This window comes from Barbatula barbatula (assembly GCF_947034865.1).
Source record: "Barbatula barbatula genome assembly, chromosome: 25".
Classification (NCBI taxonomy): Eukaryota; Metazoa; Chordata; class Actinopteri; order Cypriniformes; family Nemacheilidae; genus Barbatula; species Barbatula barbatula.
In genome coordinates, this window is record NC_136788.1 from 10,861,524 (window position 1) to 10,887,537 (window position 26,014).

General features: G+C 37.9%; 3 protein-coding genes across 6 annotated transcripts; 1 reads left to right on the forward strand and 2 right to left on the reverse strand.

Annotated features, from left to right (window-relative positions):
- Nucleotides 1-441: 441 nt before the first annotated feature.
- On the reverse strand, nucleotides 442-4,134 carry LOC306890111 (uncharacterized protein). Of its 3 annotated transcripts, none has more exons than XM_079449627.1 (4): nucleotides 3,596-3,824; nucleotides 3,223-3,316; nucleotides 3,005-3,098; nucleotides 442-2,541 (listed from the first exon to the last, which is right to left on the reverse strand). In XM_079449627.1, exons 1-4 carry the CDS (start codon nucleotides 3,615-3,617, stop codon nucleotides 1,852-1,854), a joined length of 900 nt encoding a protein of 299 aa, XP_079305753.1. In that variant the 5' UTR covers nucleotides 3,618-3,824; the 3' UTR covers nucleotides 442-1,851. The 3 variants fall into 3 exon arrangements, with proteins under 3 accessions (XP_079305753.1, XP_079305755.1, XP_079305754.1); XM_079449629.1 differs by lacking the exon at nucleotides 3,596-3,824 and adding an exon at nucleotides 4,117-4,134 and having other exon boundaries at nucleotides 740-2,541; XM_079449628.1 differs by having other exon boundaries at nucleotides 740-2,541; nucleotides 3,437-3,759.
- On the reverse strand, nucleotides 4,083-5,740 carry LOC306890110 (uncharacterized protein). The gene is made up of 4 exons (XM_079449626.1): nucleotides 5,555-5,740; nucleotides 5,384-5,477; nucleotides 5,215-5,302; nucleotides 4,083-5,117 (listed from the first exon to the last, which is right to left on the reverse strand). The coding sequence occupies exons 1-4, from the start codon at nucleotides 5,592-5,594 to the stop codon at nucleotides 4,434-4,436; spliced, it is 906 nt and encodes a 301-aa protein (XP_079305752.1). The 5' UTR covers nucleotides 5,595-5,740; the 3' UTR covers nucleotides 4,083-4,433.
- Nucleotides 5,741-10,223: 4,483 nt separating this feature from the next.
- On the forward strand, nucleotides 10,224-25,570 carry atp2b1b (ATPase plasma membrane Ca2+ transporting 1b). 2 transcript variants are annotated; one of them, XM_079449896.1, is made up of 21 exons: nucleotides 10,224-10,291; nucleotides 13,251-13,655; nucleotides 15,444-15,641; nucleotides 15,921-16,178; nucleotides 16,422-16,547; nucleotides 16,760-16,981; nucleotides 17,373-17,405; nucleotides 17,925-18,071; nucleotides 18,184-18,398; nucleotides 18,487-18,729; nucleotides 18,898-19,139; nucleotides 20,181-20,418; nucleotides 20,630-20,809; nucleotides 20,888-20,975; nucleotides 22,324-22,430; nucleotides 22,860-23,051; nucleotides 23,150-23,363; nucleotides 23,449-23,660; nucleotides 23,747-23,854; nucleotides 23,989-24,177; nucleotides 24,290-25,570. In XM_079449896.1, exons 2-21 carry the CDS (start codon nucleotides 13,466-13,468, stop codon nucleotides 24,626-24,628), a joined length of 3,741 nt encoding a protein of 1,246 aa, XP_079306022.1. In that variant the 5' UTR covers nucleotides 10,224-10,291; nucleotides 13,251-13,465; the 3' UTR covers nucleotides 24,629-25,570. The 2 variants fall into 2 exon arrangements, with proteins under 2 accessions (XP_079306022.1, XP_079306023.1); XM_079449897.1 differs by lacking the exon at nucleotides 10,224-10,291 and adding an exon at nucleotides 12,196-12,446.
- Nucleotides 25,571-26,014: the final 444 nt, after the last annotated feature.

Below are 26,014 nucleotides of genomic sequence, written 5' to 3' on the forward strand. Positions count from 1 at the left end.
CACTCATAAGCAGTTTTTCGTTACATAAATAGTACATGGTCAGTACTTGGCAATGCTGAACTGACCTTGATAAAAATAAAAAAAAATGCAAATATAATGGGATGTGGACAAATGCTAAAGAAAGCTGTTGACAGGAACTTACTTATTTCTGCCACGGTGTGTGTATGCAGCTGTTTTGTGTGATGACACTTCAAATGTTAAGTAGAATTTTGCTTAATAGCTCATATTTTATATTGAACAAAATCAGATTTCAGTATGATTGAAACAGTCGATGTCTTACATATTAAAGATTAATATTATTTTACGGATGAGGAAATAGTTTCTGACCAAAGCTGAAAAGTAAAAACTATTTATATATGCATATGAAAATCTTGTGCGCAGTTTCAGTAAATCATTTGCATTGTTAAAATAAATGATATTTTTGTATCGTCCCAAAAATGTACAGTTTTAAGCATATTTTATTGTTAGCATGAACATTCTTCTACACAGTAACCTCAACATTTTCGGTTTGTTGGTCTAATTTTGCACACAAAAAAAAGAATAAAATTAAATAAGTAAATGGCCCAAAATGTAATTGTTACCTCCATATATCTTTTGATATTTTGATGTCAAAATCGATATATAAATGGCTATTGAATTCATTGTTACTGCCTGAGCTTGCAGTATGTTGTGAAGTTCAAAAGATTATCTGAACTGATTATCAATGCTAACAAAATTAAAAATATATTTGGTCGATGCAAAACATTAAAATATTTATTTAAAGGGATCATAAGGCGTGAATACCTATTTTTCTGTGTCTTTGGCGTGTTATAAGTTGCCCATGCATGTATTAAGACACGTAAAATTGATAAAATAGTATGGAAACAAAAGATGCATACTATCTAAAAGGGAATGCTCACCCAGACCTGCCTGAAATGCCTTGTGTCACCACACTCCCACAAATCTACGTCAGTTCATTTGTAAACGCAAGTGAGGTGGGCGTACATTTACACATTTGGCAGACAAAAACAACTTACATAGCATTATCCCATACATAGGTATCTGCAATCCCCTGGGATTGAACCCACAACCTTGCATTGTTAATGCAATGTTCTTACTACTGAGATACAGGAAAGCAGTGCAGTTGCTTTGGAACCTGTATTTGAAATATGGTAAGAATCATTACAATTCCATCACACTGTTGCAGTATTCGACCAATCACTACGCACTGGTTAACTGGCCAATCATATCACACCTCGCTTTTCAGAGCGATGAGCTTTGTAAAAGATCTGCATGTTTCAGAGAGGCAGGGCAAAGAGGAGATGCAAATATACACAGTATGTGAATTTTTTTTTGACTCAAATTGTGTATACACATTGCATTACATCAAAAACAAACGATCCATAAATGGTTTATAAATTTTATATATTATATATCTCTATGGTTATTATAGTATTCATCACTATATTACAACTATTTTAATACTTTTTAACACTGTTTAAATGAAAATGTAATCATTACATTCTCACCTATTAAACCCTTACTTTAATAAATAATTTTCTGTTGAACAAAAAAGCAAAAAGACAAATGTTTAATTCTAAACAACAACTGAAGTTCAACCAGATGCAGTGCTTCACAAATTAACAGCTTACTGTAAACGAGAATTGTAAAAAAAAAAAAGTTCAACAAAATAACAGTTTTGAAGCAGGTGCAGTATATGTTTTCATTTCCATTTTGCACAACTCCTGAAAAGTGTCCTCTTGGTGAAGACAACTAAACTTTAAAACACAACGAACGTGAAGTACTTTTTTAATTTTAAGTACCCTCCTAACCACAAACCATTCTCACAGAATGACTCTGTGTACTGTGATCTCAAAATCTCTCGATTAATTTTTCAAACAAAAATATTAACCGCTTCCTATCCTCCACATGAGGAGAGCCCGGCTGCACGTGTCCGTTTGTCCCAAGAGTCATTGTGGTAAAAGTCTCTCTGTCCCTTTCAAGAGCCGCCCTATCCCGCTCTAATCTCGCTCTGTCCTGTTCCAGAGACGCTCTCTCTCTGTCAATCGCAGCTCTGTCCTTTTCTAGCTGAAATCGGTCTCTCTCCAACGCTGCTTTCTCCCTCGCTGCAACAGATCTCTCGCGCTCCAGAAGCATTCGCTCTCGGTCCAGATCTGCATGTTCCTTCTCTAGAAGCAGTCTCTCTTTCTTGAGCTTTGATCTCTCAATGTGTAGCTCATCCTGATTCTCTGGAGGACTCCTAATGCTTTCCATCGGCTTTACTTGCTCAGGTTCCACCTGCACGTTTTCTTGCGTGTTGACCTCGATTACAGAATGTGTCAGTAATTCGAGAATATCACTCCCCATTTCAACCTGATACATCTTCTTGCTGGGCTGGCCTGCACATTCAGATTCAGATTCGTCGTCTAGGTTGCTCAGTAGGGTTGTTTGTTGAGAGTCGACCTCACTAGGATCTCCATCAACAGCCTTTTCCATTAGTCTGAACCATCGCCAGGAGTCGGGTTTTACTGTTTCAACATCTTGGGCGAGAGCTTTTAAAACCTAGATAAAAAGATTGGTTAGAAATCTACATTAAGGGCATGCTGTCCACATATACTTTTGCATCTTCTGAACATAATAAGTAGAGCTTGTCCATTTGTATTCTAGACTATATACGATTCAGTCAACGCAAGTCTATGGGATTTATTAACTTGTTTTATCGCCAGATCAAATGTCTAGTCACTTAATGAAGCTACATCATTTGAATTATCCTTCATGTCAGTAATGTAGCATATGATGCATTCACTCCGACCAGATCCCTAAATATAAGCTATGATTGAGGCTTTTAAAACAGCAGCTGATCATGTGCAAAGGAGAAAAGGAAATCATTTGTTGCCTTGATTAGGGCCTGTCAAATACTCCAGCCAACAAATGTTTGATAAATCAAGATGGAAACACAATAATGACAGATCAATGACATTTATATTGATACATAAATAAAACGGACACCATTCGCACAACTTACCGAGTATTTGCATTTTAAATTCTCCCACTTTTTCTTTGCTCTTTGAGCAGTAATATTTCCACCCAAGTCCGATTTAGTTTCTTTTATGAACAGCCTACAGTCAAAAAAGAAAAGAAAAGAAGTTGATCGCTGTAGATAACCACAATAACCTCAAACAACACAAAAGCAAAGCCTTGGGAAAATTAAACATGGTTTGACTACAAATATCAGATACATACTCCCATCCATTTCTGCATGTGTTTCTCCAGCCGGAGAATAAATATCCATGAGCCATACGCCATCTGATCAACGTCTCTGTGTCCTTGTGAGACCCTATAATACAACAGTATATGAAACAAACAGTTCAATGTTCATTTCAATGAGAGCTTTATGGTGTGAATGTACACACGTAAAACATTAACAACATATTTAATTAGTTAAAAAAAAACATACATTCATGGTCCAAAACAGATGCATTTATCAAGCGCAATATTGGATTAAAATTATTATCTAAACTATTAAAAATAAATTGAATACGGCCTTAGAGACAAATGTAACAGGCACGTTTGAAAGTTTTCCACGCGTGCAAACATTATATATGTTTACACTAACAATGTTGAGGCATCTCCGCCATTGGCAAGGTGAAACAGATGCGATATCGCCGAGATAACCGTTATGAGATAAACCGTAATATCATGAAATGTTCCTTTTTCTTGAACTTCTTCCACGAATGTTTGTATCTCTGCAGCACAGGTATTTTTCGCTGGCCCGTTTCTAACAGAAAATCACACCGGAGAGGCGACCCCTAGCGGCCTGGAGAAAGTCTGTCTAAAACCTGTACACTCAAACAAATATTAAATCTATCATCATTCATGTATATGACCTTTGGTTCTTTGGATGAAAAATACCTTTGAGTCCTAATTTTTGTTTGTCTAATGTCCTTTTTTTCTATTTCTTATTTTGAATACTATTACTAAAAGTTCGACAGCTGCTTTTCGGTGCATACACATGTTCTAAATTGCACCCTTTAGTAAAACATCTTTCATCATCTCTTGCAAAGAGATGAATGAACATAAATTGCACATTTTGTATTTGTTTTACATTTATTGTACAGCACAAAGTGTATCCTTTACCTTAAGACATTGGTATCAGATGTTATATTAGAACGGTTTAGATATCTAAATGTCACACTCCAGTTACAATCAACAAAACATTAAATATCTTCTATCTTGAAAAAAATCCATATATATTGGGTCCCTGTGTATCTGAATTCCGTTCTGGGCATCAGATGTGGGCATGTTCATCAAACACAAACACTCACAGAGCGCGAGATACAAAAATAATGTACTGACAAAGGTTCGATGGTCAATATATCTGTAGACCAATAAGACTTCCATTACTCCTTAAGCAATTTTCATTGAATTGTCCTTTCCTTCCTCGAATCTTTGCTTCATATCTTTTCAATTACTTTTTCAAGTAAGCTCATTAAATTTTGTCTGGTCTTGCCATGACGACAATCTAACCCATTACACTCTGCACCGCTTTTTACACGATTGGCGAAATCCGGAGACCTTTTGTCTCTTTCAAGAGTCAGTCTGTCCCTGTGTAAATCTCGTCTGTCTTTCTCAAGTCTGACTTTGTCGTGTTCCAGTGTTGCCTTGTCTCTTCCGACCGCAGCTTTGTCTTTTTCTAGCTGAGCTCGGTCTCTCTGTAGCGCAGCTCGTTCTCTATCCGCAAGGGCCCTTTGCCGCTCCAAAAGAGCTTTCTCTCTGTCCAGGCCTCCAAGTTCCTTCGCCAGAAGTTGTCTCTCTCTTTGAAGTTTCGGTCTCATAATGTCCAGACTCCCTTTACCAGTTTGTTTGCCTTTTAGTCTTTCCTGCTTAACCGAATGTGGTGTGCTCCCTGGTGTTACATGTATTGGAGTTTCTTCCTCTTCCAAGAATTCCAGAATTTCACCTCCCACTTTAATCTGTCGTAACCTCTTACTGGGCTGAGGTGCTTCATTACTGACAACAATTGAGGAAGTCTGGTTTATCTTCTCCTCGAATTCCTCACTCAGTGCATCATCCATGAGATTAAACCATTTCCAGCATGTGGGGTTCTTCTCCACACCACTGGGAGGATATTTAGCATCCTTGTAATAAATTGGAAAGGATATTAAACTGTAAACTTTGCTCTTTAAATGAAACTTAACTTTCAAGACATAAGCATTAAATGGCAATGGGGCTAACCTTATATCTTGCTTTTAGGTTTTCCCACTTTTTGGCAATCTGTTCAGTTGTCATCTTTTCCTCAAGCCCCATTTCTCTTAGTATTGCGCTGAAAAATAAATATAACAACTTTTAATAAAACTATAAACTGTGGGAGATCAAAAGCACTTAAATGGGGATAATAACGCACCCCCAGGCTGTTTTTGAGGAATTTTTCCTCCCATCAAAAAGCGCCGAGTTGGTTGATCGCAGCTGTATCAGTTTTTTTATGTCCTCATCAGGCACTGCACACACAAACACTCAGTTAACACAATCGTATAATCACGTTAACGATTCATTTTACGCAAAACGAACGGCTTACTTTTATAGATGAGTTTAGAACTGGTCGATGATGAATCCATGTTTTATATCACTTCGTAAAATAGACGTCTAGGGCCCTTAATAGTGCACGCATGCAGTGAGCTTCTAGTACCATTCCCACCCAGTCAAAATGGCGCCGTTCGAACACGCCTACATAGGCTGGCTTCTGAGTGCCCTTGTTTGGAGCAAATGTGTGCAAATGAAAACTATACTAATATTAAACCATGAAAACGTTTTTTTCGTTAAGAAAATACAATTGAACACTTTTAAATGAACAATCATTTACCAATTTTAAACAGAAACTCTTGTTGGGGCGGGGCTTAGCGGCTGAAAGTTAGCATATCATTGGATAGTTACTGTATGCCTAAATAATAATGGTGTTATTTCAAATCTTTTTGGTTTAGAATTAACTTAAATGTATATTTAAGTTCAGTATTTATGTGAAATTGCCGGACGTCACGTCATAGACAGGTTTGCCACGTGATACCCGTTGCGTTTCTCTGCGCAGCCTAAAACGGACCGATCACAGCCGTTCGTTTCGATGAGGTTTTCAACGATGTGTTACAGACTGTAGGTATTTTTTTTATATTTGTTGGTATGAATACACAGATGTTTAAAAATGGCTGTTTATGTTAGTGGTGGGCAGATCGAGGCTTCTTGAAACAATGAAACAAAACAGTTGAATCAAATGTACCCGTCTCCGCGGTGACACCTAGTGGTCATTTGCGCGTGTTGCTCTAAAACACTTATTTAACAACGATTAAGACAATTGCTGACGCATAACAATCTGTATGTTCTTTGTTATGCTTGATTAAGTGTGGGGGAGTGGTTTGTTTTCTTTATTATGTTTTCTTGATTTCGAATTTTTAGTATCTGCCTGACAACTGCGTTAGCCTGGTTTTGTAAAATTTAGGCTCTTTATTGTAAATGACTATGTGCTGTTTTGGCAGTGAAAATTAAGATGAATTAAAGAAATCAAACCACAACGTCTCACAAAAGATTCGTATTCAAAAAATGTTTTTGTTTTGCTCCGCTGTCGTAGGACTTTGGCCTACTTCTACTAATTTATTACATCAATTTACATGGGCTATACCATAACTGTGTACTAAAGTCGTGCATTGTATAAGTAGGCCTACTTTATGCAGGGTCTTTACAAATGCCCTGAAGTCTCCAACTCTGAAAACGGCTTTGAATCTTTGATCACGTCAACTCAAAGCCTAATCAATGTCCTACAATTGTCCTTTTTACTCCAATCATCTTATTTATAATGTATGTCAAATTAACGTTGACATTACATTGAGTCATTTGGCAGACGCTTTTGTCTAAGGCGACTTACAAAGAGTTCAGGGAGCAGTAAAGCAATATGTCATTCAGGAGCAATAATACAATAGGTGCTTATACACAGTTACTAGATTCAGCCAAAAGCCAGAACAATACCTAGGCACTACAACACGACATGTTTCATGATCATATTTGTATTGTGAAAGGGTGTCCTTTGTGTTCAGTGTTGTCCGGTATGGTGGAAGCAGGCTAATCTCTGTGAATATGTCCTTAAAAGTACCGATGCTGTTTTCCTCTTACATTATTAAGCTCCTTCAGCGGCTTTAAACCATTGAGACAAGATTAGTGAGGTTATTCTGTGATGGTGTGTATGCTCTTTTGTGTGTTTTCCCACTAAAGTGTGCAGAGTTGATGCCATATTTGTCTTTCCCATTTTGTTCTTTGTATGGAAAGACATTGTGTTACCTTGCTTCTGATATCTCGACCACGTAAGGATGCCCATTATATTAATGGTTAGTTGACAAATGTCCTTATAAGACATGTATTTAAAAGGATAGTTTGCACAAAAATGGAACAGATGAGAAATTGTGATGAAATTTGATGCTGTGATTTATTTTATACAATTACATTTAATAGGGACGTTATATAATTTAAATATTCCAATAGTGTATTTATTTGTATTATTGCACTAATGGGTGATGTTATCATTCTCCAGCTTGCATTTGATACTTACACTGAACATGCACAGTATTGTAATTTTCACAGTAAGTGTAAATATGTGTCTGAGTCCTGCTGGCATTATCCTGTGTGTGCGTGCGTGGAGAAAAAAGGGGGTTGTATGTGTCTCTGTAATCTTGCTACGTCTGTGTTGAACTATGTTGGTAATCCTACTGTTTGTGTGGGTTTACTTGTATGTATGTGTCTTAAGTGTAATCCTACGTGTGCATTTGTGCATGTGAATGGTTGTGAGTGTTAAAGCATGCATCCCTTGAGGTTAGCATAATTTCATGCCTTATGACAACATGGACGCAGAAACATCTCCACGTGTGGGCAGGGTTTGACATCATCAAGTGTCATCGCCATGGTAAGGTGATACGGGAGGGCGGGGCGTAGAACAGCAAAGACAGTTAGCTTGATCTCTAACTTTCCAGAGGCGTGGCTGGGGAAAGGGATTTGATGGGTTCAAAAATGACGAAACCGGAGAATAAGGATGAAGATAAGTCCCAAGGGAATGGGAGATGTCTCAGTTGAGTTGTTTTAACCTGAATGGCAACTTTAATGAATATTAACTAAGTTCTGGAATTGGTGAGGTAGGGGTTTTACAACAGAGGTAGACGTGGGCTGGATGCTCAACCCCGGGCGGCGGGTTTAGCGATGGAGCCCACATTGTGAGAGTCGGCCACGCTGTAGCCGAGCAGATAGGCAGCACTATTTATAGCTAATCCTGTTTAAGCGAGGTCATGCTCTCTACCGTCCCTGAGATAGAGCAGTGGAGTTAAATGCTCGCGTGCCAGTATGTGAGGAGTACCACGTGAGCTTTTAGTTCATTCTAACAAATAGGACAAATCTAGACCCAGCACACACATTTATGTAATAGAGATTTCTACTGTATTTATTTTGCATCTATGGTAGAAAAGGTTTAAATCTTTAAACTTCTTACCCAGTCCCTGACAAGAAATTTATGAAATAGTATATTTGTTGGGTGCCCGGTATGGGGCAGAAAGGGCTATCATTTAGTAAAGTGAATTATTTCTTCAAATTATTCAAATAAGTAAATTAAGTCTTACTTATGTGCATTAGACTTTTAGACTTTATTATTCTATTCTATAGTCATTCACTCATACCAAAGATGTTGCTGGATAGTGGACATAAACTACGCGTAACAATCATTTGGCAATAGGCTTGTTCGACGTGATGCGGCTCCACGAGATCGAACAAGCCTATTATCTATGTTTTTTTTGGCTGTGTCTCAATCAGCTCCCTTGTTCACTTGTCAGGGTTAACCTAAATCACAGGAGCTAACTCAATGAACTTCATGAAACGCGAAATGAAAAGGCAAACGTTATTTTATTTTATGTATTAGGGGTGTAACGGTATGTGTATTCGTACTGAAAAATTCCAAATTAAGTCATTATTCCTATGCCCTACTCCCTTCGAAGGGCAGAGTCCTTGCAGTTTAGACTTTGGAGTAAAAACAGGGCATGTGCGTGCCATTATGTAGACGTCATTTCCTCATAATCTTCAGATGGCATGTTCCTGTGACAACGCCGCATGGTGTCCGTCAGCAGATGTTGCTGTTTTAATTACTTAAGAATAAAACCTGTTTGCAAATAAACATAATTTTTTTATTTTAAACAGTTATGAAATACGATTTATAATATATATAAAAAATAACATTTAGGCCTATTTTATTTTATTTTATTTGCAAAATAGGTTTTAAGCTCAAAATCCCTGTGAACCAGAAGATACGATAGTTTTTACTTCCGTATTTTGACGCCTTTTGAAGTGAAATTTCCAATGATAAACACAGTGGGCGTGGCTTTCGTCTTTCTCTGTGATTTGATTGGATGTATAAAAACAGCCGTTTTGAACATACGTCGTTTAAAATGAACAGTCATTACAGGAAGGAAGTGCATTTTCAGATTTTAACTAAAGATAATGAAATCACAAGAATTTAAAAAAGAGAATGGCACACATTCATCAACTATTTACAATAAACGCTGCAATATTTCATGAAAAAATAGGCATTGTATTTTTTTTCACTGGGACTTTAAGTTATGTCATTAAAACAGCGATATCTGCTGACGGACACCATGCTGCGTTGTGAACATGCCAGATAACGTCTACATAATGACACGCTCGTGCCCTGTTCACTCCAAAGTCTAAACTCCAAGGGCTCTGCCCTTCGAAGGGAGTAGGGCATAATGATGACTTCATTAGAATTGTACCCGTGACGGTTCGGTACGAATACACATACCGTTACACCCCTATTAAACATAAACAAGCGTTGCTAGACAGGCAGGCAACAAACTAGTTACATTTAATAATCGAAATTTGTGAACTGATATGTAACAGAATAATTAGAGTGTTTCTCATATGTACGTCAACCAGGGTTTAAAAAATAAAGTCAGAGAGATGTCGGTTTTGTTGATTAATACCAGCTGTGAAGTATACGTGTTTTAGGGAGCCAGGGTCTCTACAAGTGCCCGGACCCGTGTACACTGATTTAGGATCTCGGGAGCAAAGGACCTGATCGAGACACAGGGGCTGAAGATGACAGCTGTTTCAACAGGGGATGACACCTGTCCCTGGGACGAGCGTTGGCCAATAGGATCTCCGCTTAAATCCCGAGCCGCGCCTCTGACGCAAATGTTCTGAGCGCTGTGGGCGGGTCGTTACGGATAGAGTTGTAGATGTGGTACTGATGCCGAGTGGAGCTGACGCTCACCAGTTCAAAGTGAGTACACATGTTATAGTAGATTTATGCAGACAATGCGATTCAAATGATAAGTAAAATAGATTGATATTGCTCGCGTCAGTAGGTTTTGCTAAGTTAAGGTGACCGTTAAGAGACGTTGTATTCATTTGACAGTTGGGAAATAAATGATAGACTAACGTCGCTTTCTTTCGTCGTGGTGTTGTGTGATATCATTAAGGTTACCATCAATTGTATTAATTTACTTAATTGACAACAAAGGAGAATTTAAGAAAAAGCTTTGCAGTGATCGCATGGTCTGTCCATTAATCTTTTAAAAGATTTAGCGCGCGCTGCTAAAACACGTGACTTCTTGATTGTCTTCTAATTCTTCTTAACTTGCCCTCGCGACAGTAGGATAATATGGGGCCCTAAATGCTATTTGTGTAATAAAAGGAGATTTTTCATTGATGGCATATTGACTTCATTACTTGAAACACCTGCCGTGTGACATTGTTAAACCTTAAATGCGTATCAAACTGAAAAATTCAATTCAATTCAATTTTATTTATATAGCGCCTTTCACAATTTGCATTGTTCCAAAGCAGCTTTACAGGGGAAAAACGAAAAATAAAAAGAGTAAATTATTTTATCACATGGGATTAGACATAGTGTGTGTGTGATGCTTGTGCTATTGCAGCATACATGCAGTTATTTGTTAACAATAGAGAGAAATGTAGCTACAATGAAATGAAAAAGAAAGAAGATTTTATCTTATAGGCCTATTATTTTATCACATTATGGCATTGAACATACTGTGTGTGTGATGCTTGTGCTATTTCTGCCTACATGAAGTTATTTGTTAACAATAGAGAGAAATGTAGCTACAAAAAATGAAAAACAAAGAAGAATATATCATATAGGCCTATTATTTTATCACATTATGGGATTAAACATACTGTGTGTGTGATGCTTGTGCTATTGCAGCCTACATGCATTTATTTGTTAACAATAGAGAGAAATGTAGCTACAAAAAATGAAAAAGAAAGAAGATTATATCATATAGGACTATAATACGAAATGCATTACATGTATCATCTATATCTGATATACGTACGTGTGTCCTTTGGTGTGACAGCAAAAAATTTGGAAAACAAACCGTTAATAATATGTTATTTAAATTATTAATATTTTGATGGTTTATAATATAAAATATCATTGAGAGATTTATGTTCATTGTTTTTTTGCTGTCACACAATAGGACACATTTGCGGGGTATTTGTCAACTACCCATATTTTGTTTGTAATACTGTTTTATTGGAGAAAATACGTCTATCCAGGGTATCATCTGCTATGTTCTCTAGACTTCTCACTTTGTTGCTCTATTTAGACTTCAGCTGGAAGATTTCACTTCCAGCATCATGACCGTCACTGTGTGACTCACACTTCCAACTCGCAGGATGAGTAAATATAGGATATTCCTTTGTGTAATTCACCCTTACAGATGTGTTCTTTTCATGTTCAGGATATTTTGGCACAGCTTTTGTGTGAATTTAGGAAGCGGTTTTTGCACCGAAATAATGAAATGTTTTGTGTTAAAATGAATTATTTGTATTTTTAAAATACATGTGCAAATATTGAGGTTTCAAACCGTATTGACTGTAACAGCTCCCTTTTTACGCTTCAACCCTGTGTGTGATTCAAGTAAAAATTCAAAGCTTTTTGTATATTAAAAAGCAACACTTAGACCTCAAGTCTGGCTGCACTTGTGCCTCAGATGTCTGTATAAACCAAGGTTATACGAGAATGGGTAAATATTTATTTTTTGTCTGTGTGTAGTACATGCTTCACCAGCATCTTTTCCTTTACTTTAACTAAGGCCGTGTGCCTCACTACTGCCACAGATTGACTAATTAGATTAAGCAAGAAGCTTTCCTGAGATAATCATTCAGCAAGCCTTTTTCCTCTAAGGGAGACTGGGCTCCTCAAGACTCTTCACTGAAGGTCAAATCTATGGATGTAAAAAGAGAATTTTGCAATGCCACTTTGTCGCCAAGACTTTGTGTTGTTTGGGCTATTGTCTGTGTGGAGTTCTTTGAAAAGTAAGTCTCGGCTGAGAGCAGCAACGGTGACAGTGTTGAAATAGATGCCGGTTTTGTGTCTCGCTGTTGCAGGAATGGATACATACAACAAATCTGTGAGTAATGTGGACAAATCTGTTTTATAATTGCGTATTGAAAAATATATTTCCTATTTTTATCTTGCTGGGATTTGGCGTGGTGACTGAATTTTGATTAAGTTGGTTTTGTCAGCAGTTTAGAAAAAATGAATGCATATAATGTGATGCTGATAAAAAAAACAATATTAGATAAAAAAATATGATGCGGTTGTAACTCCAAACTTATTTATGCTAACCAGGACACTTGTGGTACCAATAACCTTTGAAAAGGATTTAGGTGTGAAACAGTAACTCTTCAGGTGTAGCACTGCAGAACCCTTTATTTGCATTTTTCAGAATTCTTTGCAGATGTTTCTTAGAATCAACTGGCATTTCCTTATTTCCCACTTTATTTCATTCAAATGCTTTAAAACTTAATTTTCCAAAAACAAGTTTGGTGTAATATGGCTTTGGACAGCCTTTGTTTTTCCAGGAACCTGATGGTTTTATGTAACGGGACTAATTTTAGATTTCCGTTCCTTAAGCAGTCCTTACTCCTGACCAATCTTTCCACCGGCAGACCATCATGAAAGCTGACTGTCACTTTCCATACCTATCAGCATCATCTTTAAACAGTGACATACTTTTTGATGTCACTTCCTTTTTGATTGACAGCGGTATAACTTGATCTGACTTTTGTGAGGTTTGGGTTGTGATGGCAGCGGGGGTACGGCAATCAGATGTTTGACTCCAAGTGCTGAATGTTTTCACTTCAGAATGACAGAGCATGTAATGAACTTGATGTTGGGAACTTGATTCAATTGCTGCGTTTTTGCTTTTCAGATGTAACCTGCTGCCCACCTGGCGATTTGAATCTTAAGTGACTGATTAAAGCAGGATGACAGAAGACGCAGTGAAAAATCTAATTAAAATGGCTTTCCGAGTACACCTGGTTTGTCATTGGGAGAGTCGCTTTTTGGAGCCCTGAGGAATAAGGCCTGTTTATGGGAAATTTAGGATATTTTCATTGAGGATTTTACTCGTTCTTCAGAAAGAACATGGCCAGAAATTCATTCCGTGGCTCGAAGTACAGAGCAGAGGTCAATCACGATGGAGATTTTGGCTGCACGCTCAAAGAGCTACGCTCTCTTATGGATCTCAGAGGGACAGATGGATTACAGAGAATTCAGGAATGTTACGGAGATGTTCAGGGACTCTGCTCCAGGTTAAAATCTTCACCGACAGAAGGTAAATATTACTTTGGCTAACAATGTTTTACATAAAGCTTACCAATTATGTGCCTAACTGTATACGGTATTTGAATAATTAAGAAGGTAAAAGTTTTCACCTTTCAAGGCAACTGAGGTCACATAAGGTCTTAGCTATTTTCTATTTATAGGAAAACTCTTCTATCTTTAACTTTTCAATAAGTGGTCCTCCCTCTGTTTTGCACTCTATTTAGCCAAAGGGATTTGGTGAAGATGGATAAAGCTGATGATGCAAAGGTTACAGGTTCACAAGTGTTGATCCCTGATCTTTCACCTTTGTGCCCTTGAAACAGGCACTTGCGTCAGGTCACCCCATTAGTTGTTTCTGAAGTGTACCATAATTGCTTCTGAAAAAGGCATCAGCTAAATGATTATTTAGTAATTAGTTGTTCCAGGCATCCGTTTTCGACCACTTGTGTGATCTGTTTCCATGCATAGTTTCCACCTTGTAAGAGATTAGAACATATGATAAATTATATCATTTTAATCAAGCAAATACAAATGAACTTGCCATATTTCAATAATATTAATGAAAGGAAAGTTTTTTTCAATAGGATCGAGTCATCACAGTGTTTTCTCCTGTATAGCCAAATGTAGTGCATTGAGATTATTTTGGACCCTAAAGCATTTTTTTATTCTTAATTTAAAAGGTTGCTCAGCTCCTGAGTCCCGACAGATGTTTAACTAGACATTTAATGTAATTAAATTCACAACTCTTAAATTTGACTACTTTTTTGCTTGGATTATCAGTTTATTATAAAGATACTTCACCCAAAACTGAAAATCAATTTATTTACTCCCTTTCGTGTTATTTAAAACCTGTACTTTCTTCTGAAGAACACAAAAGGAGATATTTTGAAGAAAGTTGATATCCAAACCATAGCCCCCATTGAGTCATTTCCCAAAATATCTTCTTTTGTGTTCCAAAGAAGATAAGGTCATATACGTACAGGTTATGAATAACATGATGGTGAATAAATGATGACAGAATGTCTTTTTGTTGTGTGAACCATCCCTACAGTACAAGTTACTACAAGTACAATTTTCCAGTGTGTTTGATTTGCATTGGCCTATCCTTCTGTGTTGACACATCTGGTTTTGTTATGGGCCATAACAGACAGTTGTAGTTGTGACAGGTGGGGCTCAATCTATTTACCTCATGTAATCCCACTCACCTTAAAGTGAGGCACTGAGAGTGCTGAACTCTAATCTCGCTGGCACAGGGTTTACGTTCACATCTGCCCTTGCCAGCAGTGGGTAAACCTTTGTGGGGGCAGAGATGCAAGAGAACCAGCATTTCGTAATAGAGCAAAGGAAGGAAGAGAAGGATTACGCTATGTTACTGTTCATATTGTTTTCTTGGATTGAAAATCTTGGTATTTTGGGGGTATTTAGGACATAATAACTCAAAACATACAGCTAACTAACACAAGAAAACACAATGAAAACATGATAACATAATCCAATTTTTAACATCAAAAATCATGTTTTTATTATCTCGTTTGGGAACCCAACTTTTCATATATGCTGTACATGCATGTATAGTCATCCCTAAAAGTTTAAAGAATATGCCTTTGATGCACTTCAATGTAGTTTTAATAAAAGCGTTGGACAAATCCATAAATGTGAATCTAATTGACAATATAAATATGATGTTGGATATTACAATAAGTATCATAACACAAGCTCTCACTGATATTATCTTCCATATGTCAGATTTAAAAAAAATCGTAATACAGAACGTATTCTGCTCTTTCTCACCTTCTAGGTTTAAGTGGTAATCCTGATGACATTGCGAGACGAAAAGAAGAATATGGAAAGAATTTCATACCTCCTAAAAAGCCAAAAACATTCCTTCAGTTAGTGTGGGAAGCGTTGCAGGATGTGACTCTAATTATTTTGGAAGTTGCAGCCATAATATCTTTAGGCCTTTCCTTCTATAAACCTCCTGATACAGAGAGAGAACGTGAGTATTCATTTGCTGTGAATAATATGTCTTGATTTCATTTACTCAGTGTTTCTGTTGAATAACAATGAACTGCAACATAGAAACTGTACGACCCGAGGGCAACATTATATTATGTATTCAGCGCAGCCCACCTATGCGCTCTTTTGTAAAAAATATATTTTCAAATGATGAATGTTTACCCGAGAATTTTTTTTTATGAAAAATAAATCATTTTCTATGTCAGTATAATAGACAACGTATTTTGACTAGTTCTAACACAGCCATGTTATTGGACAGATTGTGGTAGGGCGGCTGGAGGAGTTGAAGATGAAGGAGAGTCAGAGGCGGGGTGGATTGAGGGTGCCGCCATCCTGTTGTCCGTTGTCTGCGTGGTCCTCGTCACAGCATTCAATGACTGGAGCAAAGAGAAGCAGTTCCGTGGGCTACAGAGTCGCATCGAACAAGAGCAGAGGTTTTACGTGGTCCGTGCCGGGCAGGTCATTCAGATTCCTGTGGCCGAGATTGTCGTTGGAGACATTGCTCTTGTAAAATATGGTAACATCATACTCCACTTTAGGCTTTGATGCTGTATAAAATGCACTAGTTTTATTGTAAATTATATTTATCCCTGGCCTGCACATATTTTTCAGTCAAAATGTCACATAAAATGCTGTTTTGTTTGGGTGTTTGTTTAGTAGTAATGCCAGTGTTTTTGTGCTTGATTCAAAGCCTCTCTTTGGGCTTGTGTTGCAAACATCTGTCTGTTGTGTCTCAGACGAACCCATCTGTCCTCCGCAGGTGACCTCCTTCCTGCAGACGGTGTGGTAATCCAAAGCAACGATCTAAAAATTGATGAGAGCTCCCTCACCGGCGAATGTGACCACGTCAAGAAAACGTTCGACAAAGACCCCATGCTTCTTTCAGGTGTGGTCTTGCCTTTACTAAATTAACTATAAAGTAAAAAAACTGTAAAATGGGGGAATATTGGGAACTTTAAATGCCTTATTTGTAGCTCTCAAACACAGAATAAAACAGAATTTGTGTCTTGTGCTTTTTACTGTTTTGCTTTTACCAATATTGCTTTATGTCTTCAAAGGGCTAGATTGATCTTTGCCTTACATACCTGTTTACCTTAGGTACTCATGTGATGGAGGGCTCTGGTAGGATGGTGGTCACTGCAGTGGGCATCAACTCTCAGACTGGCATCATCTTCACTCTGCTCGGAGGAGGAGATGATGAAGATGACGACGATGACGATGAGGATAAAAAAGAAAAGAAACAGAGGAAAAAGAGGGAAAAAGAGGAAAAGATTAAAGAAAAGGAGAGGAAAAGGAAGGAAAATAAAGACAAAAAGAAAAGTGAGTTGGCACAGTTGGGTTTCTAAATGCATTCTTTAAATATGTCTTAGTATCCCTGTAACCCAATTGGAAAAGAGATGAAGATCGTTTCAGTTTGACCCAAAATGTAAAGTCGGTCGTCATTTATTCACCCTCATGTGGTTCAAAACCTTTATAAGTCATTTTTTTTATGTGCAACTCAAAAGAAGATGTTTTGAGAAATGTGTCAGTGGTTTTGTGTCCATACAATGAAAGTCAATGTGTTTTGTTGTTAATTTATTTTTTACAAACATAACACTTTAGGTCAGGTTCTTATATGCAAATTTTACCTGGATACCATCATATGCCAAAACAGTTTCCTATCTATTATAAGATCACAATCATCTAATAGATTCATCTATATTTCCGTCAGGCAAAAAGCAAGATGGAACAGAAAAAAAGAAAGGTGAGTATTAGCATCATAACCCGTAGTCCAGTAGTTCTCATTTTAGTATGTGGTCTATGTGCTTTATGTCTTACGTGTGTAAGTTCTGATAATGTCTTGTGAACATATGGTTCAAGAGAGTGGCTAAAAGACAGGTGCTCTTCACTGTTTTCATGGTGATTAGCAATAAGAAGATTAGGGCCTTTGTCCAGTCGGCTCTGCCTTTTCCCTCTTGTCTTGCAGACAGATATAAACCTCCACAGTCAACAATGTGTATTACAATGTCAAAAAAGAAAAACATAATTCTGTGAATATTTTCTTAAATAGAGTACTACATTAAAGGTTAAAATCAAATAAAGTAATAAATCTGTAACAACACGTCATAAAAATAGCAGTATTTGACTTGAATTAAGTCAGGTAACTAGATTTTATAACATGAGGCACATTTTAACAATGCAGTTTAACGCATGCAATTCAATAATAAGAGAGAAAACAAACAGTTTATGCGTGTACTAAAGTCAAATTTATGTGAAAATCTAGACAAGGATGGAGGCAGGGTGGAGATGGAACCCCTTCACAGCGACAATGTATCACAGGACGAAGCAAAAAAATCCAAGATACCAAAGAAAGAAAAATCTGTACTTCAAGGGAAGCTTACCAAATTAGCGGTACAAATCGGAAAAGCAGGTAAAAATGTAGATTTTATCATTTCATAATAATGTTTTCTGTAATTCCTCGTCCATACGAGTTTTCGTATACGTGTGAGGTGCGCATGTTTGTTTATGTGTTTCTTTGCCAGGTCTCTTCATGTCAGCCATCACGGTCATCATTCTTGTGGTACTCTTTCTGGTGGACACCTTCTGGATCCAGGGGCTTCCCTGGATCAAAGACTGCACTCCCATTTACATCCAGTTCTTCGTTAAGTTCTTCATCATCGGGGTCACCGTGCTGGTTGTTGCCGTGCCAGAGGGTCTCCCCCTCGCCGTCACCATCTCATTGGCTTATTCTGTGAGAGTATGTGGTCTTTTTTGTTTGAAAAAATGTGTGTGACTGTGTGCATACCATTTGTGCTTTTCAAACAGATCTTTCTTTTGTCATTTAGAAAATGATGAAGGACAACAATCTAGTGAGACATCTGGACGCTTGCGAGACGATGGGCAACGCCACTGCGATTTGCTCTGATAAAACAGGCACTTTAACCATGAACAGAATGACGGTGATGCAGGTGTATATCGAAGACAATCACTTCAAGAAGATTCCAAAACAGGATTCGATTTCAGGCAAAACCAGGGACCTGCTTGTCACAGGCATCGCCATTAACTGTGCATACACTTCCAAAATTTTAGTAAGAATCTTATTGTAAAACCTCTTTTTTAGAATTTGGTGCACAGCTGACTGTCAAATTAGGTGCATGAAACAAACACTTTCACATATTTTCTTTGTTTCTGGGGTTCAGCTTTTTCATTGTAACATTAGACTTTGTTTTTAATGATTGTCCTTTTTGTGTGTCTAGCCTCCTGAGAAAGACGGCGGTCTGCCCCGTCAAGTTGGGAGCAAAACAGAATGTGCCTTGCTGGGTTTTTGCCTTGACTTAGGACTTAGTTACCAAACTGTTCGCGATGAATTTCCTGAGGAAAGATGGTACAAAGTGTACACCTTCAACTCGGTGAGGAAATCCATGAGCACAGTCGAAAAAAACTTGGATGGAACTTATCGTATGTTCACCAAAGGAGCTTCAGAAATCCTCCTGAAAAAGTTAGTATGATTTAATAACAATCTTAAAGGAAGTTTGCTTTCTTGACCTTCCATAGTAGGAATGAAAGTAATATGGTCAAGTCAATGGTGACTATTTTTGGGTGAACTTTGCTTGAATTCTTATCCACAGTTTCGATTTTGTTTGGTTTCCATGCTTTTATTAAAAGTTCCTTTTTAAACCAGCAAGTTTTGAGGTAACACCTAGCTAAATAGAACGATTTGATTGGGCAAATCAATATCTTTGGTTTGTTTTGTTCAGAAAAGTGTGACTAATGTCTGCTAAAATCCTGTTTATTTTAAGCACTTTAAAGAAGGATTGCTAGATTTTATTACACATATTTCATACTAAATTTGAGAGCTGCAGAGATGACATATTTTTGTATGCAAATCCCGGAAATGGGTTATCATTTATCACTTCCGGTTCCATCGCTCCAATGTCTATTGATTTTTTTAAATGGGTTTTTTGGTAAATCGCCTGAAATGAGGTCTGTGGTTAAGAATACTTCTGTTTTATTCTATGAGATAAAACACACCAGTTGTAACACGCTTGTGATTTATTTTAAAGCTTTATCGTGTCTTAAAAACACCGGTTGCTAAAAGCAACTCCATGTCATTGCGCATATCAATCTCACAAATAATGCAACATGGGCACAAACCTCTAAAAACGTACATACGGATTCTTTCATAGAGTCATTACTTACCAGGGTTTCCGGGTTGGCCTACAAAAATACATAATCTCTGCATCACTCCATGGAGTTAGTATCATTAAACAATTTAATATAACTGAAATACTCCAAGGCGCTCTTGTTATAAAGTTAAAAAGCATAGATCTATACTTTTACTATTTTTAATTATGCAGCCCAGTGAATTTAAGGCTTTTTAACTTTATTACACGAGTGCCTTGGAGTATTTCAGTTTTTCAATTCTATATTTACCTCATCCAAAGAGCACCAGTGATTACATGAAGAGACAAGTGTAGCACTCTCTGCTTTTTTTAGTATTAAACAATGTAATTTATTTTGATCTATAATATTTTCCCAGGTGTTGTAAAATCTTGTCAGCCAATGGCGAGGCCAAAGTCTTCAAGCCCGGGGATCGAGAGGACATAATGAAAAAAGTGATTGAGCCCATGGCCTCTGAGGGCTTGAGGACAATCTGTCTAGCCTACAGGGACTTTCCTCTTTCAGATGGAGAACCTGACTGGGACAGTGAGTCAGATATCTTGACTGGACTCACCTGCATTGGTGTTGTGGGCATTGAGGATCCAGTTCGGCCAGAGGTAACGGCACATCTGAGGTTCACATTTATGAGATCAAGGATCTATTCCAAACACTTTAGTTCACTGAAAATATACATTTGACAGTTAGAAACCTTCTTAAACAAAAACAACTGACTATAAGTAATGTCTTGCATACGTATACAAGTTCTCATGATTTAACGTCAGCGTTTGTTTGTTGACACCTAACCCCTGTGTGGTATAACTGTCACAGGTCCCAGATGCCATTAAGAATTGTCAGCGCGCAGGCATCACAGTGCGCATGGTCACCGGGGATAACATTAACACTGCCCGAGCGATTGCAACCAAATGCGGCATTCTCCATCCCGGCGATGACTTCCTGTGTATTGAGGGTAAAGAGTTTAACAGGCGGATACGCAATGAACTTGGAGAGGTGAGACGGTAACAAAAATAGCTTAAAGTCATCTGGATGGAGGGTCTACAATAAAACCTTCACCTTCTTTTTTTAAAGATTGAGCAAGAACGTATCGACAAGATCTGGCCCAAGTTACGTGTACTTGCAAGATCTTCTCCGACCGATAAGCACACATTGGTTAAAGGTAATACGTGCAGAGTTTATGACAGTATTGTTGTGAACCAAATAGAGCCCGACCGATATATCGGCCGGCCGATATTATCGGCCGATATGAGCTAATGGCATTTAAATCGGCATCGGCGTTTATAACGGCCGATAAAACATGAGAAAAAGAGTCTCATGCTTCACTCATGTTATGAGTGTTGCATAGTTTGCCCACCAGAGGGCGGTCTGCAACTCCCCAGTTGACAACAGCGGCGTCGTTCGAACGGGACGGCCGAGACCTTTCCAACGAGCCCGGCCACGCATCGCTGCGACATTCCCTCGCGGAGATACGGACCGAAACGTCGGCCGTTTTCAATCCGGAAATGGCGCCTCTTTCCCGGATCGGCCGGCCCGGCGAGCCGCTAGCTTGAAACTCGGCTTCTTCCGCCGGGTGCTGGCGGTCTCCGAGTCCGCCCAGGTCAGCCCGCTGTCAGAACGCGAACGTTAATAAGAGGTCAAACTATAACGTTAGCGTTTAACTTATTGTAAATATATCTGCAGTGTTTCCCACATAATGACCGCGTATCTGTGGCAGGGGGCGCGTGTAGTAAATGACTAGAAGTTATGTACAGCGTGCCTTGAAAAAACAACTGTTACGTTATTCTAACGCTAATCAAGTTAAAGTTTGCCTGTTCATTCATTCCTGCCAATATATAATAATTAATTCCTGCTCATGCACAGACAGTTGTGTAAGGTTACAACGTTAGGGGAACGTTATCTAAAGGTTACAACGTTTTGAGAACATTCTACATTGTTTTAATTATATTTTGGTATTATTTATTTATTTTATATTTATTTATTGTATATGTAGCTATACATTTAACTTATTTTAATTTTATTATGGTTTTGTGGAATATTGAATTTGTTTGGTATAGCTCTTTTACTTTAACTTTAACTTATAATTTATTTACAGTACACACTGTTAAAACCAGCTTCAACTGGAAGTAAATAAAAGTGTTAAATGTTTAAAACCAGACTGTTTTGTGATCATTGAAAAATATATACTTTAAATGTGCAATTGTTTAGTCATTGAGACTGTAATCTAAGGCTTTTTTTAACATCCCTTCTGGAAAATGGTTTATACAGCCCACATACCTAGAACAGGCAGATATTTTGCTATTGAATGTTGTGTAAGTGCAGTTTATAGGAAATGGGTCTAATATCCAGTTTATTTTCAAAATCAAAATATCGGCTTATAAATCGGCTCTTTTCAAGTTAATATCGGCATCGGCATCGGCCCCCAAAAATCCATATCGGTCGGGCTCTAGAACCAAAGCATAATGTTTTTGATTGTGGTATTTAAAATGTACAAAATGCCTCTTGTTAAGGTATAATCGACAGCACCATCATAGAACAAAGACAGGTAGTCGCCGTCACAGGAGACGGGACCAATGACGGCCCTGCGTTGAAGAAAGCTGATGTTGGATTTGCAATGGTATGACACTTCAATAATGAAAAACTGAAAGGGATAGTTCACCCAAATATTATTTCATCATTTACTGTCCCTCTTGTCATTTTAAACCTTTATGACTTTCCTTCTTCTGCGGAACACAAAGGGAAGGTATTTTGAAGAATGTTGGTTACCAAATACCATTGGTGCCCATTGACTTCCATTATATGTACACAAAACCATCCTGACATTTCTCAAAATATCTTCAAGTCGTACATATTTTGAAACCCCATGAGGGTACATAAATGATGACAGAATATTTATTTTTGGGTGAACAATGCCTTTTAAGCACTACTAGCTCAACAATGAAGGAGTTTTAGGACAGGTCAATGAGGAAAGTTAGCCTGTGATACATTGTTAATGCTATATGACAGTGAGTTGTCACATTGAGTTTGATGTGATTTGTCTCTTTAGGGAATTGCTGGTACAGATGTGGCCAAGGAGGCATCAGACATTATCCTGACAGACGATAATTTTTCCAGCATTGTGAAAGCAGTGATGTGGGGAAGGAACGTCTATGACAGTATCTCCAAGTTCCTCCAGTTTCAGTTGACGGTCAATGTTGTGGCTGTCATTGTAGCATTTACAGGAGCCTGCATCACACAGGTCAGAATTCTCCTTCCTTTTTTATCTTTCTATATAGATTCTTTCCCTTTCACTTCCATCTTCACTTATTAATATTCATGTTTTCTAACCTCACATAGGACTCGCCACTCAAAGCTGTTCAAATGCTATGGGTGAATTTAATCATGGACACATTTGCGTCATTGGCTTTGGCGACGGAACCTCCCACCGAGTCTTTGCTCTTGCGGAAACCGTACGGTCGCAACAAGCCCCTCATCTCCCGCACCATGATGAAGAACATCCTCGGACACGCCATATATCAGCTGACTATCATCTTCACCTTGCTGTTTGCTGGTGAGCATCACATGCCAAGAGCATCCGAATAGAAATTAGCTAATTCTCATTCTAACCAGCTATTCTCACCTGACCTGTCTCACAGGTGAGCAGATCTTTGACATTGACAGCGGCAGGAACGCTCCTCTGCACGCTCCTCCTTCAGAACACTACACCATCGTCTTCAACACCTTTGTGATGATGCAGATCTTCAACGAGATCAATGCTCGCAAGATCCACGGCGAGAGGAATGTTTTTGAGGGCATCTTTAATAACTGCATCTTTTGCACAATTGTTTTCGGAACTTTTGTTATTCAGGTAGTTTGGATTTTAATTATTTTTTAAAACCAACAGGTACTTAATTTAACACTTGTCTTAAATTTCAACATGGGAACTTTTTACAGATCATTATTGTGCAGTTTGGTGGGAAGCCTTTTAGCTGTGTTCGTCTCAATATTGACCAGTGGTTGTGGTGTGTCTTTCTCGGCTTTGGCTGTCTTCTCTGGGGTCAGGTAGGCCTTTGAAACCTTTTCAGCACTTTAAAGGGATAGTCCACCCCAAAATTTAAATAGAAGAAAACTTTAACCCTTATACACTGTATTGAGTGCTAGGCCAGATTTCTCACCCAATATCCCTTGACCCACAGTTGATTACAACTATTCCCACGAGCCGACTGAAGTTCCTGATGACAGCAGGACATGGAACCCAAAAGGATGAGATCCCTGAGGAGGAGTTGGAGGAGATGGAAGATCTGGATGAAATTGATCATGCTGAGATGGAGCTCAGAAGGGGGCATGTTCTGTGGTGCAGGGGTCTCAACAGAATTCAGACACAGGTACCACTCTTCAGTCTGAAGATTTTATCATAAATACGAATATTTGGATTGTGTTTTTCCTCAGTATTTCACTTTGTTGATTACGTTTGTTTTTTGTATGTATCTTTTTCAGATACGTGTGGTTAATGCTTTTCGGGATTCTATGTCACCTTACGAAGGCCTGGAGACGCCGGAGTCCCGCAGCTCCATCCACAACTTCATGAGCCACCCTGAATTCCGTATAGAGGATTCTGTGATAGCCATCCCACTCATCGATGACACAGATCCTGAGGACGATGCGCCTACTAAACACAACGCTGTTCCTCCCTCACTGCCTCAAATTTTATCCTCAGCTAATCAGAACAATAATGCCACTGATAACAAGGCCTACCATCACCATAAAGATCTAGCAAAGACCATCCTTCCTCAGACTCCTGGAAGTCCACTGCATAGCCTGGAAACCTCTCTTTAATCCAGTCAACAATCCTATGCAAGAGCGCATTAGGACACAGTCTAATGTTCTGTGTTATTCTGGAGAACTGGCAAGGTAGCAAAACTTGACATGTGTTGGTTTTCTTTTATTCCATGGAGTTTGTGGAATATTTGCCTATGATTATTTTGTTTTTAGAATCCTTGGAAGATCTAAATGACTGTAAATTGTAAAAATACCTGCAATGCCTTGCCATCACGAAATTTTAGACGATATGGCAGGTCAGTTACTGAGGTTGATTTCAGGCCTCTTTAATAAATGATAGCTTGCAGCAATAACTGTACTGTAAACTCTACACACCCAATGTGTATTAATGTAGTGAAATATTGACTGTCCGTAAGATTTACAGTGGTACATTTTTAAAAACATTTGTTACTTCTCTTTTTTGTCTCTTCTTTTTCTCTTTAATTTAGCAAATTCCATAGCAAGAAAGGACACATAGTGTATTAGTTTAATGAAGGCTACTAGAACACAAATAACATTTAGCATTGTAGCATCTTTTTAGTGTATACTATTTGATCCACCCTTCCCTAAAACAAGCACAAACACCAGACAAGATGCCACTGTATGAAATAGTTAAATTGTTATCTATTGTTGGAGAAATACATTGTGGGTACATGAATGTGGTTTAGGATTTAGGATGAAATAGGGTATTGTCTTTTTTGGATGTATACACAGTTCAAGGTTAGCAAATGTTAATTTATTGGTCAATTTTGTTTGTTTCGCTGTAGTCTCATTCCTCTTTTGGGAATGAATATTTTTCCATTTGTTTATGGAATATACATATTTTTTTCTATTGTAATATTTGGTATTAAAGTATTTAATGTCTGTTAATGAATTTCAAATAATGTAAATAGTTCTTGTGGATCAGTTTACTTTAAGTTTTATGTCTGTTTTTGACAATAAAATACAAAGGTTTAGCTCAACGTAGTATTGTTTTTTTAATACTGTTTAATAACATTTGCAATACATACATATTTGCAATAAAAGGCCATAAACAAAACAAATTACACCATGCAAATAAGTAGATTTCTATCCTATCCTTACACAACTGCACAAAAACTGTCTTGCTGACATAAAATTCGTGTAATATTTCACGTTTGCCTACTATTTATCCCTCCTGTTCATTATTATCAGTTATATGGAAAAGTTCTACAGCATTTCACAATTTTTTTAACATGCACAATGTCAACACGCTCCGATAACATCCTCCACCAAGCAACCTGACCTGATGACATCCCAATGTGATGCCAAGGAAGCAATCCGAATAGAGAGAACCGCTTGTGAAGATTTAGAATTAGCAACAACTGGGGATGCAACTATCATGGGCGAAAGTAGGCCTACTGATGATGATAGTGATGGTATGTT

Excerpts from the sequence above, each read along its gene's own strand:
- LOC306890111 (XM_079449627.1), bottom strand. The coding sequence starts at position 3,617 with ATGGCGGAGATGCCTCAACATT. Across the intron at positions 3,317-3,595 it reads GGCGGAGATGCCTCAACATT|GGTCTCACAAGGACACAGAG; the intron begins GTTAGTGTAAAC and ends GTTGTATTATAG. Across the intron at positions 3,099-3,222 it reads ACATGCAGAAATGGATGGGA|GCTGTTCATAAAAGAAACTA; the intron begins GTATGTATCTGA and ends TTTTGACTGTAG.
- LOC306890110 (XM_079449626.1), bottom strand. The coding sequence starts at position 5,594 with ATGGATTCATCATCGACCAGTTCTAAACTCATCTATAAAA. Across the intron at positions 5,478-5,554 it reads TTCTAAACTCATCTATAAAA|TGCCTGATGAGGACATAAAA; the intron begins GTAAGCCGTTCG and ends TTGTGTGTGCAG. Across the intron at positions 5,118-5,214 it reads ACCTAAAAGCAAGATATAAG|GATGCTAAATATCCTCCCAG; the intron begins GTTAGCCCCATT and ends ATTTATTACAAG.
- atp2b1b (XM_079449896.1), top strand. The coding sequence starts at position 13,466 with ATGGCCAGAAATTCATTCCGTGGCTCGAAGTACAGAGCAGAGGTCAAT. Across the intron at positions 13,656-15,443 it reads AAAATCTTCACCGACAGAAG|GTTTAAGTGGTAATCCTGAT; the intron begins GTAAATATTACT and ends CTCACCTTCTAG. Across the intron at positions 18,399-18,486 it reads CATTGGCTTATTCTGTGAGA|AAAATGATGAAGGACAACAA; the intron begins GTATGTGGTCTT and ends TTTGTCATTTAG.